Source organism: Peromyscus maniculatus, chromosome 11 (assembly GCF_049852395.1).
Source record: "Peromyscus maniculatus bairdii isolate BWxNUB_F1_BW_parent chromosome 11, HU_Pman_BW_mat_3.1, whole genome shotgun sequence".
Classification (NCBI taxonomy): Eukaryota; Metazoa; Chordata; class Mammalia; order Rodentia; family Cricetidae; genus Peromyscus; species Peromyscus maniculatus.
In genome coordinates this window covers 30066642-30081555 of record NC_134862.1, presented here as the reverse complement: position 1 = coordinate 30081555, position 14914 = coordinate 30066642, and the positions used below count along the sequence as shown (strand labels likewise).

The 14914-nt window shown below is 47.3% G+C and overlaps 1 protein-coding gene across 4 annotated transcripts in view; it reads right to left on the bottom strand.

Moving 5' to 3' along the window:
* Positions 1-14914, bottom strand: part of C11H2orf76 (chromosome 11 C2orf76 homolog) — a 116254-nt gene that overhangs the window by 34171 nt on the left and 67169 nt on the right. For 2 of the 4 annotated variants that reach the window (XM_006980944.4, XM_076547247.1), the window contains one exon: positions 13889-14046. In XM_006980944.4, coding sequence (XP_006981006.1) covers positions 13970-14046 — 77 coding nt within the window. In that variant the 3' untranslated portion in view covers positions 13889-13969. Of the gene's footprint in view, positions 1-13888; positions 14047-14801; positions 14910-14914 lie in introns of those variants that run through there. The other 2 variants (XR_013043198.1, XM_076547246.1) reach the window with 2 other exon arrangements.

The window sequence follows — 14914 nt, the reverse complement described above, 5'->3', positions numbered from 1 at the left end:
ATTCTCACTGTTTACATAGAAACACCAGGAACCTTTGCTTTTGCTACCTGGATATAGCACGGGATTTTTATGTGACAGCATTGGACTACATCGGTTTATTAAAAAACACTTTCATAAGAAAAAAATTGAAATACACATGCATGGACAAATACGGCTTTAAAAATAAATAGACCACAGGTATTTACTTATGGAATCTCTCAGGTGTCCGTTTTCTAAAAGATTTCACTCCGGTTTCCTGTGAGTGGGTTTAGATTTGGACACCTCTAGGCAGCAGCTCTTTGTCTGTGGGTAATAAGAGACTCCAGGCAGCTTAACTTGCTGAGCTGTGGTGCTCTTCCTTGGAAGCGGGTGTGATATCTACGCTCCATGGGGGAGCTCTTCTGAGGACAGAGACAAAAGACCTGTCACAGGGCTCCTCAAATACCTCAGTCTGGGCCGATGGCTGTCAGGAATGCTTGTCATGCAAGCATGGGGATCTGAGCCCCTGCCAGGAACCTACATAAAAATCTGGGGACAAGGCCCAGCAGTTAAGAGCACTGGTTGCTTCCCCAGAAGTCCTGAGTTTGGTTCCCAGCACCCACATGGAGGCTCACAACCATGTGTGACTCTCATCCAAGAGCAGCAGATTGCCCTCTTCTGGCCTCTATGGGCATGAGGCATGTAAGTGGTGTCCAGACATACGTGTAAGGAAAACACCCATGAACAAAAAACAAAAACAAAAGCTGGGCATGGTGGTGCATATTTGTGATCCCAAAACCGGGAAGGCAGAGGCAGGAAGACCCCTGGGGCTGCTGGCTACCCAGCCTAGCCTAATTGGTGAGTCCCAGGTGAAAGACTCTGTCTCAAAAGACAATAAGGCTAGTTCCTAAGGAATAACACTCATTGTTAACTTCTGGCCTCTACATGCACACACACACACACACACACACACACACACACACACACACACACACACACTTTCTAGAATTATCTGCAGTGTGTTCTGGAAAGAATGACGGCATAACGATCGAGTTTTATTCAGCATGATGTAGTGCCATGGTCTCTGCACAAAGTGACCTTAACGGCTTCCAGACTCCTTCCTTATTTCTACCACAACAAATCACAGTGGTGAGACAAGACCTGGACGGGGTACACAGCTATCTGTGGGTGAGTGCAGGCATCTCCGGGGACAGGGAGAAGGTCTCATTAAATGACTTCAACGGCTGCTGCACACCCCACCCAAGGATCTACCCTACCCCCCTTTCTATGTGTCAGGTCTTCAGTAGCTGGAACATCTCCTCTGTCTCTTGTGTTACATCCCAGACTCCCAGCCAGCTAAGTTTATAAATCACCAGACACATAACCCGAAGCGTAGCAGGGACTTCACATGTAGAGACTGTGGTCCTGTGGCGAGGCACAGATAATCTTGCTGAGCAAACTGTACAATCAGCTGTACAGTGGCTGATGTACCTGGAGATTACTGCTGGTATTTGAATCTCCTCACATAAGTTCTGGAAAGCCCAGTAAATTCCAGAAGAATATACAATGTAAGATGGAGAGCAACTGACTCATCCACACACAGATAAACGGATCCACACTTCTGTTAATTCCCAGTATGTGCCAGGGAGTGCAGATGTAGGAAAAGCACAGCCCAGTAGCACAGGCTTGACCATGCATTAGGTCCTGAGACCCATCCCTTCCACGCAAAACAAAGCAAGTCACAGCATATTACCAGGTTCTAATAAGCTGACATGGTCACAGTTTTACGAGAGAGAACTCCTAGAAAGAAGTCATGTCTGCAAAGGCTGGCTGACTGACTGAAACTTCAGCGACATGGAGAGGTTGGAATGTTCCAGGTTCACAGCCTAATCATAATTTATCTTGGGCCATCTTTAGCTCTCTAAATAGCCATTCCTTGCCCACGTCTGCCAGACCTAACATCCCATGACTAATGGGTTAAACCTTTCGGGATGTATTAACAAAAGCCTATTTTCTACCATCAAAGGGCTAAGAATCCCATCTGAGGCCTATAGCTAAGGTCTCTCTGCTGGGCTGTAACCCACCTCTGGGGTGTCCCACCCAGGTATCTGAAAAATACCTTGATTATCACTGTCTGTTACCATAAAAGACAACATGAAATGACTTCCACATTCGAAGATGGAGTTTGGAGTGACCTAAATCTGTGTCCCTGAGCCACTCATATTTGGCTCCAGAATAAACTAATACTTCTGCCTGTTCAGGTGAGAGCTGATTTGTGTCCGCAGGTGCTGGGATCAGAACCTGGCAACCCTAACAAGCTAGGATCAGCCATCATCCTCAGCAGGACACCTGAGGAGGCACGTGTTAGCAAAAAGGGGAGAAAGATCGAGTTCAGTCTACTGACTGGAGATGGCAGCGGAGTGGTGGGGTGGGGGTTGGGTAGTGGGGTGGAGGGTTGGGAAGTGGGGTAGGGTTAAGTAGTGGGGTTGGGAGGGTTGGGTAGTTGGGTGGGAGGTTGGGAGGGTTGGGCAGTGGGGTAGGGGGTTGGGAGAGTTGGGTAGTGGGATAGAGGATTGGAAGCGTTGGGTAGTGAGGTGGAGGGTTGGGAAGGTTGGGCAGTGGGGTGGGAAGGTAGAGGGTTGGGTAGTGGGATGGAGGGTTGGGAGGGTTGGGGACAGGCAATGGGACAGGCAAGGTCTTAGGGATGTGATCCTGGGCAACATTTCACAGGATAGAATGGAGTCTGGAAGGGGGCTGGGGAGTGGAGCACTCCAGAGGGCAGAGAGAATTCTGAGCGGTGTGGTGACCTGGCGTGTCCAGGAAAGGCAGTGAGGAGGTGGCGGGCTGTTAGACAAGGCGGGACCGAGAAGGTGGTGAGGGAAGAGGTGGGAGAGGGCACTTTATTCGGAGGGAAGTGGGGACCCTTCCGATGTACACCAGGAGGGACAGAAGGGATCCCTTCCCCGGCTGGGCAGGTGGCTCAGTCAGTAAACCACCTACCAAACAAGCCCGAGCATCTGCCTGAGTTTGATCCCAGAACCCACACTTCTTTAGAAAAAGTACGATATGGTGGTGTTCCTTTGTAATCTCAGCAAGGTGGCCAGTGCGTGTGTGAACTCACTGCAGCTGTGGTAACCTGCACAAAATCAGCCAACATTCCTTCAGGAGCATTGATGGGACACAGTGGGCTACTAAAAAAAAGGAGCTGGAGAGGGAGAGAGAAGATACAAAGGGAGTCATTGGGGGCATCTGAGGGGAAGGGGAGGGGGGAGCTGGGGTGCAGATGATCAAGATGCATTATTTACTTGTATAAACTTGTCAAAGAACACAGAAAAAGCACTGCCGTTTGCCTGCCTCTGCTTCCTGCTGGTGAGTGCATCTACTCTGTCACTGCCGCTGCCACTCCATCCTGCACTGACATCAGAACCCAGCTTCTTCAGGTTTCCAGAGGACCAGTGGCTCTCCAGGGATCCTCCAGGCCCTCAGCTCTGGCTTCACAGAGTGAGTATCTGCTGGGTTCTCAGCTCCTCCAGAACGTAGGCAGCCATTGCTGGACCACCCAGCCGGTCATATAAGCCAACTTAGCGAATCCCCCTTTAATAATATATCTACATCCTCATTCTCAGTTCTAACACAAGGCCTGAATGTGAAGTTTCTTAGTTTTCAAAGTAATTGAAAGTCGAGCATGGGGTTTTCTACAGGACTTGGGGGCAGCTGCACTGCTCCCATCCTATATGAGAATTTTCAGCCTTCAGGAAGAAAGAGAGGATGTCCCCTTCTTCAAAGGAATTCCCAAATCCCTGCCACAGGTGTTCCCATGCCTCCAAAGCTCTGCTAGTGCCTCTGCTAGAGGACAGCTCCTAATCCCCTGCTGAGCAGGGGCTGTGCCTGCCATTGGCTAGGGAAGGGGCTTATCTTAGAACCTCACGGAGCCAAATGCGGCTGCACAGCTGCAGTGTCCCGGGAGGCATCAGGCAGCGGGGCTTCTAGAACTGGCTCGCCATCTTCAGGCCTCAGCTTTGAAAAATAACCCTCCACACATAAGCAGGGCATTCTATGGAGCGTTAGCACATCCTTGACATTCTAGAAATCAGCCGGATGGGGGCTGGGGAGGTGGCTCAGTTGGCCACGCGCTTGCTGGACTCACATGAGGACCCGAATTTGATCCCCAGCATCCATGTCAAGTCAGGTATAGTGGGGCGGAAGGGGGTTGGAAACAGCTGGGTAACACAACTCCCTGGCCAGCAAGTCTAGCCAATCAGTGAATGCCAGGTTCAGGGAGAGACTCTGTCTCAAAAACTAAGGTGAAGAACTACTGAGGAAAGCACCTGATGTCAACTGCTGTCCTACACACACATGCACACACACACAAACACACATGCACACACACACACACACACACGCACACGCACACGCACACGCACACGCACACACCAGCAAGAATATCAGAGGCGCAATACGGAAGCTGTGCTGTGAGACTTTTGAGGACTCAGGCCCTGACTTCGACGTTAAATCAAATCTTAGACACTAGCCATCTCACCACCACTTCTGAGCACTGTCAAGGGCCACACCAGCAGCACGCTAACGGGTTTGACTTTGAGCTAAAGGACTCAAGGCCAGCCACCCGCAGGCGGGCCAACCACCCACTCCAGGTGATGAATAAATGATAAATGACTCACAGGCTCTGCCCCCGGCTTCCGGTCCTCGGCAGACTCTGCTGCCACCTGGTGGCTGACCGAGGGCAGCCAGGCACCGTCTACTGCCTGGCCTCTGTAAGGAATGCAGGCTAGAACCGCTGGAAGGTACCTCACTTAGACCGGTGGCAGGGCAGTCATCGGCTGGGACTGAGCTCCGTATCTAGAAAATCCAAACTGCCAAAAACGGGCTCTGCTAGACCACTCTACCCAGAGACCATGTCCGGCCTCTCTGCCTCCATCTGTGCTGTACCCGAACTTGAAGCAAGCTGTGCCCAGAGCACATGGGAAGTGTGAGTTGACCTGCTGTCTTGGGAGCTCACTTTTCCTACCTGGAAAACAAAGTGAGTGGAAAAAGAAGGACACACGAAAGCGACAGGTCACGTGCTCTGGTTCCCTTACCCAGGTATAAGGCATCTGGAAAAGGAGACGGGGAGGCAAGGGATTCTGGGAAAATGAGAGCCCTTCCTGGGCCGCTGCAGAGCTGAGGGTTTGACTGGCAGACGCCAGCAGTCAGGGCGGTAGAAGTGCCTGCCTTGTGGGAAGTCCAGGTACCACAAGTGCTTACCTTATGTGGGATATAACATTTTGTTCAAGCCTGGCGGTGGTGGCGCATGCCTTTAATCTCAGCACTCGGGAGGCAGAGGCAGGCGGATCTCTGTGAGTTCAGCCTGGGCTACCAAGTGAGCTCCAGGAAAGGCGCAAAGCTACACAGAGAAACCCTGTCTTGAAAAACCAAAAAAAAAAAAAAAAATTTGTTCAGCATCCAGTTTCTTTTGTAAGTGTGTATATGTGTGGTGTATGCGTGTAGTGTTCGTGTGTGTGTGTGTGTGTGTGCATGTGTGCATGAGTACACATTCATGTGTGTACATGTCCATGTAGAGGACGGAGGCCAATGTCAAGTGTCTCTCCCAATCACTCACCTGCTTTTCTTTCTTTTTGAAAGATTTAATTTTTATAATCGTGTAGATATGTGGACAGGAGTGCAAGTGTCCTTAGAGGCCAGAAGAGGGCATCGAATCCCCTGGAGCTAGAGTTAGAGGCATTTGTGAGCCACCTACCATGGATGCCGGGAACCGAACTCACGGCCTCCGGAAGAGCAGTACATGCTTTTAACTGCCGCGCCATCTCTCAAGACCTTCCACCTTGTTCTCTGAAACAGCATCTTTCACTGAACCCAGAGTTCCCCTGTTTGGCCAATGGCTGGCCCATGAGCTGCAGGGGGCCTTCGTGTCTGCCTCCCTAGCACTGGAATTAGAGATGCACACCACCACACCCAGCTTGTTATGTGGGTTGTTAGGGATGGGAGCTCAGGTCGGCACACTAGAGTGACCAGCCCCCAACCAACTGAACCATCTCCCTAGCCTCCGTGTCTACACTTCTGGTGCAATGGGATTAATGATCAAGCATAGACGTGCTAGAATAACAGGTGTGCTACACGCCTTGCCAGGTCATTTCCCCAAAGCCCAAGGGCAATCCTGCCAGGTCAGCATGGACATCCCCATTTAATGGAGCAGAAGACTGAGGCTTCCACCCCACCAAGGTCAGTGGTGATGGGTGTTGGTTTTTCATGCTGCTGCTGCTGCTGCCTGACTACAAAGCGGATGTTCCTTCCTTCTCCTCACGCTTGCCTAAAGCAAACACAGCAAGACAAATAACAACCCATGCGTAAGTGCACCATTTGCCTTTTGTAATGTGTACGATTTGAAAAGTCACCACAAGTTCACCTCGAGGTCACTTCTAAACAAGCCACTTTGCTTTAAGGCAAGTGGGGGAAACGTGTGCAGTTCAGAAGCCACTGCTGAGCTCTGTACTCCGCTTTCCAGGGACAGTTCAAAAGGAAACACGACAATCTAGGACGCTTATCTTTCCCACGGTGGATAATCAGAATAGCGTTTTGTTTTCTGGCTGGCAAAAGAAAAAAAAAATCCTCATAAGGCACAGAATTGCCTCTGGGCATACAGGGGACTTCCTTGCAGGCAGAGAAATACATCTGATAACCAGAGACACAGACGCGGTGCCTATGGAGGGGGACGGACACTAACTAATCTGTGTCCCTCCATTTCTCTGTCTCTCTTGGAGATAAAGTCTCATGCAGCCCAGGCCGACCTTGCTGTATAGCCAAGGGTGACTTTGAACTTCTGGTCTTCTTGCCTCCATCTCCCAAATGCTGGGGTTATAGGCATGCACCACCATGTCTAGTTTTTACGGTACTAGGGATCATGCCGTAAGCAGCCTACCAACTCAGCCCTCCCCAGCCCCTCTAATGCACTTTTTCATCGTATTTCTCAACTCCTTTTGGAATACATAAGCACTCAGGACCACTGGGCAATTGTTGCCAGAGCCCAGTCCACACAAGATTATGAAGCTGACTATATAAACGTATTCCTTCTATACAGATCACTGAATTTATTTTGCTATAAAGTGAGTGTTGGGGACTGCCAAGCTTTGTTTAAAAACCTAAACCCAATCTCCAAGTCATTCATTCATGCAAGAGAGAGTTGAAGTCAGAGAGCTGGTGGCAGAGAGGTGGCATGGGCCGGTCACCTAGGGCCTCTAAGCCTCCTCAGGAAACTAGCTTTGACTGAACGTGGTGTGTGCGTGCATGAGTGTGTGCGTGTGTGCATGCATACACCATAGCACACATGTGAAGGTCGGAGGTCAATTTGCAGAAACCAGTTCTCTCCTTCTACCATGAAGGTCCTGGTGATCAAACTCTGGTCATCAGGCTTGGCCACACACACCTTTATCCACTGAGCCATCTCACTGGTCCATCTGTCTTTTTCTTTGAAAAAGTATTTATTTTATGTGTATGTATGTGTGTGCCTGAGTATGGGTATGTGCACTGAGTAGCCAGGAGCCTACAGAGGTCAGAAGAGGGTGCTTAATCACCTGGAACTGGAGTTTGGGGCAATTGTGAGCCACCATGTGGGTGCTGGGAACTGAAACCAGGTCCTCTGGAAGAGCAGTTAGTGCTCTTAGCCGCGGAGTTTTTCTTAAGTGAGTTCTGGGAATGTGAACTCAGGCCCTCATGCTCATGCTGCAGGTACAGTACCTACTGAATCCCACCCTGCCTTTACTTATTTCAAAAGAGTCCTACAGCATCATCTGAGATCCAAAGTGGATTCTCTCTATCTTCAGTCTGGCTGCCTACAAATATCGTTATTGTCTGAGTACTCACTCAGAGCCGCACAGAACAGATTAGGGGGCGCATTCTACAAAACACAATGTGAGCAGTCTGACACACACCCTGGATGCTTCTCTTAAGCCATTATACACTGTATGATCTCTCACTGACTAATGACCAAAAAAAAAAAGAGATGAGTCGCCAAAGGCCATTATCTGAACTCTTCTGTTCATGTTCTCACCCAAAATGCACATTTGGGAACCAGAGGCTGATCTCAGGTCTGATTCACTGAATAAATGTGTCGGATGGGAAGAAACGACAGAGTCACACCTTCTCCTCCAAACCCGCACTTGCCAGAGATGCTGGAGGTGTAAGGGGGAAGGGGAGAGGAGAGCCGGGTCTCATGCTGTGGGGTCACCTCACCTCTGCTGACCCCCGCAGAGCCCTAAGCCCCTGTCCTGATGGCAGAGTTCAAGTCACTACTACATCAACTAAGAGAACATCTTCATATTGAGTAACTTTCCTAATCCAACTCATCAGGAGTTTCTGAGAATAAAATGAGGTGAAACAGCCAGTCAACAGTAGCCACGAGCTAGCCTGTCCCCTGAAAGTAGACACAGTGAGAAACGGAGAGCAGAAGTCCATTTGCCTGGGGTCAGGGAGATGGTCCAGCCAGTAAAGCGCTTGCTGCACAAGCCTGAGGACCCATGTTTGAATCCCCAGGACCCATGTAAAGCTGGTGGTGGTAGAGCCAATCCCAGCAATCATACAGTGAAATGGAATACAGAGACAAGAAATTTCCCAGAAGCCTGCAGGCTAGCCAGCTTAGCATCAGAGGCAGCAAGCTACAGACCCTGACAAAACAAGGTGGATGGTCGAGGACTGGCAATGGAGATTTTCCTCTGACCTCCACACGTGCACACACATGAATGCACACACAGACAAAATAAATAAATAAATAAATATTTTTTGTTCTTTTTTTTTTTTGTTTTGTTTTGTTTTTTGAGACAGGGATTCTTCATGTAGTTTTGGTGCCTGTCCTAGATCTCACTTTGTACAACAGGCTGGCCTCAAACTCACAGAGATCTGCCTGGCTCTGCCTCCTGAGTGCTGGGATTAAAGGCCTGGCTAAATAAGTATTTTTTAAAAGCACAGAGTACCTTGAGTTCAAAGCACAAAATCTACATAAAAGAGCCTCTAGGGCAGAGGAGACAGCTGGATCCCTGGGCTCCATGGCCAGCCAGCCTAGCCTATTTGGCTAATTCCAGCCCAGTGATGGAACCTATTTATTCATCTCTACCCTCCAAATGCATATGTACATATGTGCATTTATACCCTATAACACACACACATGCACATACCCTCACATGAACATGTATGCGCGTGCACACACTCACACACATACACACACATACACACACACATACACACACAGATAAGATTATAATCCCTTTAAATGTATATATGTACAAAATGACAAAATGTGTGTGCTCTCCCATCTCAGCCTCTGAGTCCTTGGGACTACAGACACACTCCAGTGCACCTACATCATGCCTATGTACTTGAACTATATGTGCAGAAAATGTCTTAAAATGAGTACAGAAAGGTGGGCCAAGAACTAAGCTTAGAACGAGGGAATTCAGGGCTGGGATGCGGCTCAGCTGGCAGAGTGCTTGCCTAAGCTCCACGGGGCCCTCTGCTCAATCCCTACACCAGAATTAAACTGGATATGGTGACCCATGCCCAGAATCCCAGCACGTGGAAGTAAAAGCAGGAAGATCAGGAGTTCAAGTTCATCCTTGGCTACAAAACAAGTTTAAGGCTTTCCTAGGCTACAGTATACATTACATATATTTATAATGTCATAAATGTAAAGATATAAAATTATATATATTACTTTTTCCCTTCCAAGATGGTTTCTAAAAAGTAACTATTACTTGTCAAACTTAAAATACATGAGATAAACATAAAATATTAATATAGTGAAAAACAATTCAGAGGGAAATAACATACTAAAATGTTCAATATGTTCATGACATTTACCTGAAGCATTTCTTTTCTTCTTCTTGTTGTCCCTGTTATTTTAAATTTGCTGTATATGTATTAGATTTGTTTTTACTGACTTTGAACGTAAATATACGCTGGTACAATTCAGTATTATAGATAAGACTTTGTGTGTCTTTGCTTCCCCACCCTAGCTTCCTCCTGTGTGTCCTGTGCACATGCACACTGCATAACTTCTAGGTCTCGTTGCTGGGACAAAATTCCCAACAAAAGCAACTCGAGGAAGAAGAGCTTATTTGAGCTCACAGTTTGGGGGTACCGTCCATCATGGTGGGGAGTCATGCAGCAGGAGGCGGCTGGTCCCATGACATCCACAGTCAGGCAGCAGACCGATGGATGCTGATGCTCAGCTCACCTTCTCCTTTTTATGCAGGCCAGGACTCAAACACAGGGAACACTGGTGCCCACGCTTGGTGTAGGCCTTCTCATCATAATTAACCAAATCTAGAAACTCACAGGCATGCTCAGAGCTTTGTCTCCATGGTGATTCTAGGTCCAGTCAAAGTGAGGATCAGTACTGACCACCATATAGATCACCGTGTGTATGTGTATACGTATGTGAGGGAGTCAGTTCTCTCCCTCCACCGTGTGGTCCTGGGGATCGAACTCAGGTCATCAGGCTTGGCAGCAAGCACCTTTACCCATCAAGCCTCATCTCCCTGGCCCAGTGTGGCTTCTGAAAACTGGCGTCACATTTGTTTGAGACCCTCCGCAGTGACATCATCATGTCTCAGACTCCATGACACTAAGTGGCACAATGTCCTCATCTAGAACAGAGACGCACAGTGACACAGCTCTATTACCATCATCTAGGGTGGTTACAGTTTCCTATTTTAACACTACAGCGAATTCCCTTCTTAGACATTTCTTTGGAAAAAGACTCCAAGAATTGGACTTCTGGGTCCCTATAATTTACAGTTATTTCAATAGACACTCCTCCAAATTGCTCATTTAAATGACTGGATAAGATTTACTCTCCCATCAGCAGTACGGGCACACATCACTGTCAGCGGCTGCCCAAGACTTTCTTTTTAGTCAGTCTGTTGATGGAAAGTGGAATCCTGTTATTGAACTTGAATTTCCTTGGAAAAGGGATATTTGTCATACTTACATCTCTCTCTCTCTCTCTCTCTCTCTCTCTCTCTCTCTCTCTCTCTCTCTCTCTCTGTGTGTGTGTGTGTGTGTGTGTGTGTGTGTGTGAACACTGCTTGAAGCAATCGTTTTCTTCTTCCCCCATGTAGATCCTGGGACCAAACTCAGGAATTCAGGCTTAGCAGCAAGTCCTTTAACTGATGACCTCTTGTCTGTCCCCTGTATTCCTTCCCTATAAATCTTTGTAAATTTTCATTATATGGTTGTCTTCTTTTCATTGATTTGCAAGACTCCTTTAGATAGACTAGAAATTAGTCCTTCATTTTTATGTGCAAATAGACTCTTTCAGTATTTGTATTTTGACTTTCATGTGATTTTTTTTAAAAAGATGAATTTTTAAATTATATGTATGTGTGTATGCTTATGTGTGGGTTTGTGTACATGAGTGCAGTGCCCACAGAGGCCAGAAGAGGGCGCAAGATTCCCCTGGAGCTGGAGTTATGGTGGTTGTGAGCTCCTAGAGGTGGGTGCTGAGAACTGAACTCGGGTCCTCTGTAAGAGCAGCTTAACTGCTAAGCCATCTCTCCAGCCACTGTGACCTTTGACCTAGGTTTTCATATTTGTATGTCAGATTTGATGAATGTCAGAAGCCACATTTTAAGGTCTTCTCTTGCACATTATCCTGGAAGACACATTCCTCCAGAGCAATGCACATTATCCAAAATTTTGGATATTATCTCTTGCACATTATCCAAATTTTTCTTCTCAAACACTCATCATTTTTCTATGTTTATTTCCACAATCTGAAATCACAGTCCCTGTCCCCAGCCCCTGGAACCCACACTTCCTACTAAAGCCCCAAGCTGTCCCACGCCGCCTTGCCTGCATGCTTGCTAGTGTCTCGTGAAAAAAAAACAAAACAAAAAACCAACCAAACAACAACCACAGCAGCTACAACCACATCAACCACAGCAGCTACAACATCAACCATAGCAGCTACAACATCAACCACAGCAGCTACAACATCAACCACAGCAACTACAACCACAACCACAGCAGCTACAACATCAGCAGCAACAATTCTTTCCCTCAGCAGAACTGTCAGTTCAGTTCTTGAAGACACAGCTCAAGCAGGACTTAGAAAAATACTAAAACAAAAATATCACCTCACAGAACTGATGGCCCCCTTGCCCGTGCTCCTGTGGCAGTTTGTCCTGCCATTCTAGTAAAAGCATGTCTATCATTCCCACTTACTGAGGCAAAAATTGTCTGAAGCCATCTGTGTATTCAGCACTTTGTTTAATGAGCGAATGAATAAAACAAACAATCTCTGTTTTAAAAAAGGACTCTATTAAACCTTCCAACAAAGCGGAGTGCTTCTGACCATGCTAATCAGACTCTTCGAGATGATTCCTTTAGAGAGAAAAACATTAGCTGCCTCCCAACCCCACCACGATGAAACCAGTTCCCCGTCTCTGCAAAGGAAGAGGCCAGCACTGGAAGCCCAGAGCCAGCCAGCCCTTCGGGACGATCTACGCCGAAATGTGCTAGCTGAGACCCCTTCAAAACAGCTACTGCTCAGCACCCCCAGGCACCAAGGGCGTTACATTGCTCTGGAGGAATGTGTCTTCCAGGACACGGACTGTGTCTTCACGCTTTTCTCCTGGAAGTACACACATCCGTCTACCGACTCTCTCCCAACAAGTGAATTTGGTTCTATTAGAGTTTGTTGTAATAAAAGTCAGGAAATGACCCAGAAAAGAAAAATGCTAGCAGCATTATTTGTGAGGACTGATAAAAAGAAAAAAGGCAAACAACCCTTTCCTTTTAGGAAACTTCCCTAAAATAACCCTCCCCAATGCCTTGGGGGCACACATCTCACACTCCTGGGTAAGCAATGGCCTTGACTGTGCCTTACCAGCCTCCTGCAATCTCTGCCAGTCAGAGACAATAGCAGTTTCTCTAAAGAGTCTCTCCCAACAGTATAATCTTGGATGTATCTTTCTCTAATTTTTTTAAGTGTGTGTGTGTGTGTGTGTGTGTGTGTGTGTGTGTGTGTGTGTGTGTGTGTGTTTCATGTGCAGGGGGCACCCACCCCAGCATGTGCAGAAGTCAGAAGAGGATGCTGGGTCCTGTTCTGTCATTCTGTTTCATACCTTTGAAGGGTCTCTTACTGGACCTGGAGTTAGGCCGGCAGCTTGCCTGCCCCAGTGACACTCTTGTCTGTCTGTCCCTCCACGGCTCGGGGTTGCAGGAGCTAGGCCAGCAGCTTGCACACCCCAGTTGCACTCTTGTCTGTCTGTCCCTCCACGGCTCTGGGGTTGCAGGAGCTAGGCCGGCAGCTTGCACACTCAGTGACACTCTTGTCTGTCTGTCTGTCCCTCCACGGCTCTGGGGTTACAGGAGCTAGGCTGGCAGCTTGCATGCTCAGTGACACTCTTGTCTGTCTGTCCCTCCACGGCTGTGGGTTGCAGGAGCACCTGGCCACAGCCTGCTTTCCACGTGGGTGGTGGGGATTGAACTCGGTCCCTCATGCCTGTGTGGCAGTGCTCTTAACAATCTCTCCTGCTCTGCTGTATCTTTTTAAAGAACCCAACACATTAGCCACCAAATAGTTCCTAATTTTAGGGGAAAAAAATCATTTATTTTTGAGGCAGGGTCTCATGTAGCCAAGGTTGGCCCTGAACTTCCTAACAGACAAGGATGACCTTGAACTCCCGATTTGCCTCTCAAGTGCTGGGGTTCCGGGCATATGCTTTCCCACAGGGTTTATCCATTACTGGGGATGCCTTTTAAACATTTATTTCATTTTTCAAAATCAAATGTTTTGTTCATTTTATGACAAGAAAGGAAAGAAGGAAGCAGTGGAGGGAGGGAAGGGGGAAAGAAGGGAGGAGGGAAAGAAGAAAAGAGAATGGCAGAGAGACCCCTATAGAGAAAAATCATCCACGGATTAATTTTTTAAAGATTTATTTGACAATTTAAAAAACTCACTTGTGGGAGAAAGGAATGCAAAGGTGTACCCCGGGCACTTTCACCAGGAGGAGGTGGGATTAGCTTTGTATCTCTTATAATCTTCTCCGCAGAAGAAAGCAATTTCAGTTTCACTGGCTGAAAAGAAGAAACACAGAAAAGGGGAGAAACAGGATTTTAATGTGAAAGTAGATTTTAAGCAAGTATGGAAATCCGTATTACATTGGTTTGTTATCATGGGTGCTTAAAATGAAAAGACAAGTTGATGGTTGGACTGCGTAATAACTTTTTACCAAACCAACCAGAAGTTTCGGTGTGGTTATAGCAGATTAAAACTCAAATAATTCAAAAATAAAAGGAAGAATAATTCATGCTAGTGAGATGGTAAAGGAGCTTTCTGCTGAGCCCAGCAGCCTGAGTTCTGTCCTCAGAGTTCACAAGCCTCTGACTTACACTTACACACACACACACACACACACACACACACACACACACACACACATACACTTACAAATAAATGTAATTTTAAAATTTGAAAACAATAACTCCTTAAATTAAAATTGAGAGTTAACACCAGAGTGAAGATTTTCAGGGGGTTACCTACATTGCTCATTTATACCCCTGGAAAACAGAAAGCCTTGATCTCTTTCAAATAGACTAGTCAGTTCCAGAAGGGAAGGGGCTCCCCCGCCCCCTCCTGAAATTAGCCCGTAGGTATAATAATTTAATACTTAGAGGATCAGTAGAATATTTTACAGATCACTTTACATTCTCCCTCATGACCCATCAAAATATGTGTCTGAAGAAGTTAATTTTTGGCCCTGCTTATGATTAATTCATGAGGCTTCAGCAATATGCAAAGTGAAAGACACAAATTGGCTTCTATGCAATACCTTCAAATGCCTCTAATTATTCACGGGGGAGATGGCTCAGCTAAAGGACCCACAGAGGTTCAGGGCGGCCACGAAGCTTTCAACCTAGCGGGTCAAGGACTCCGTCTTCTAAA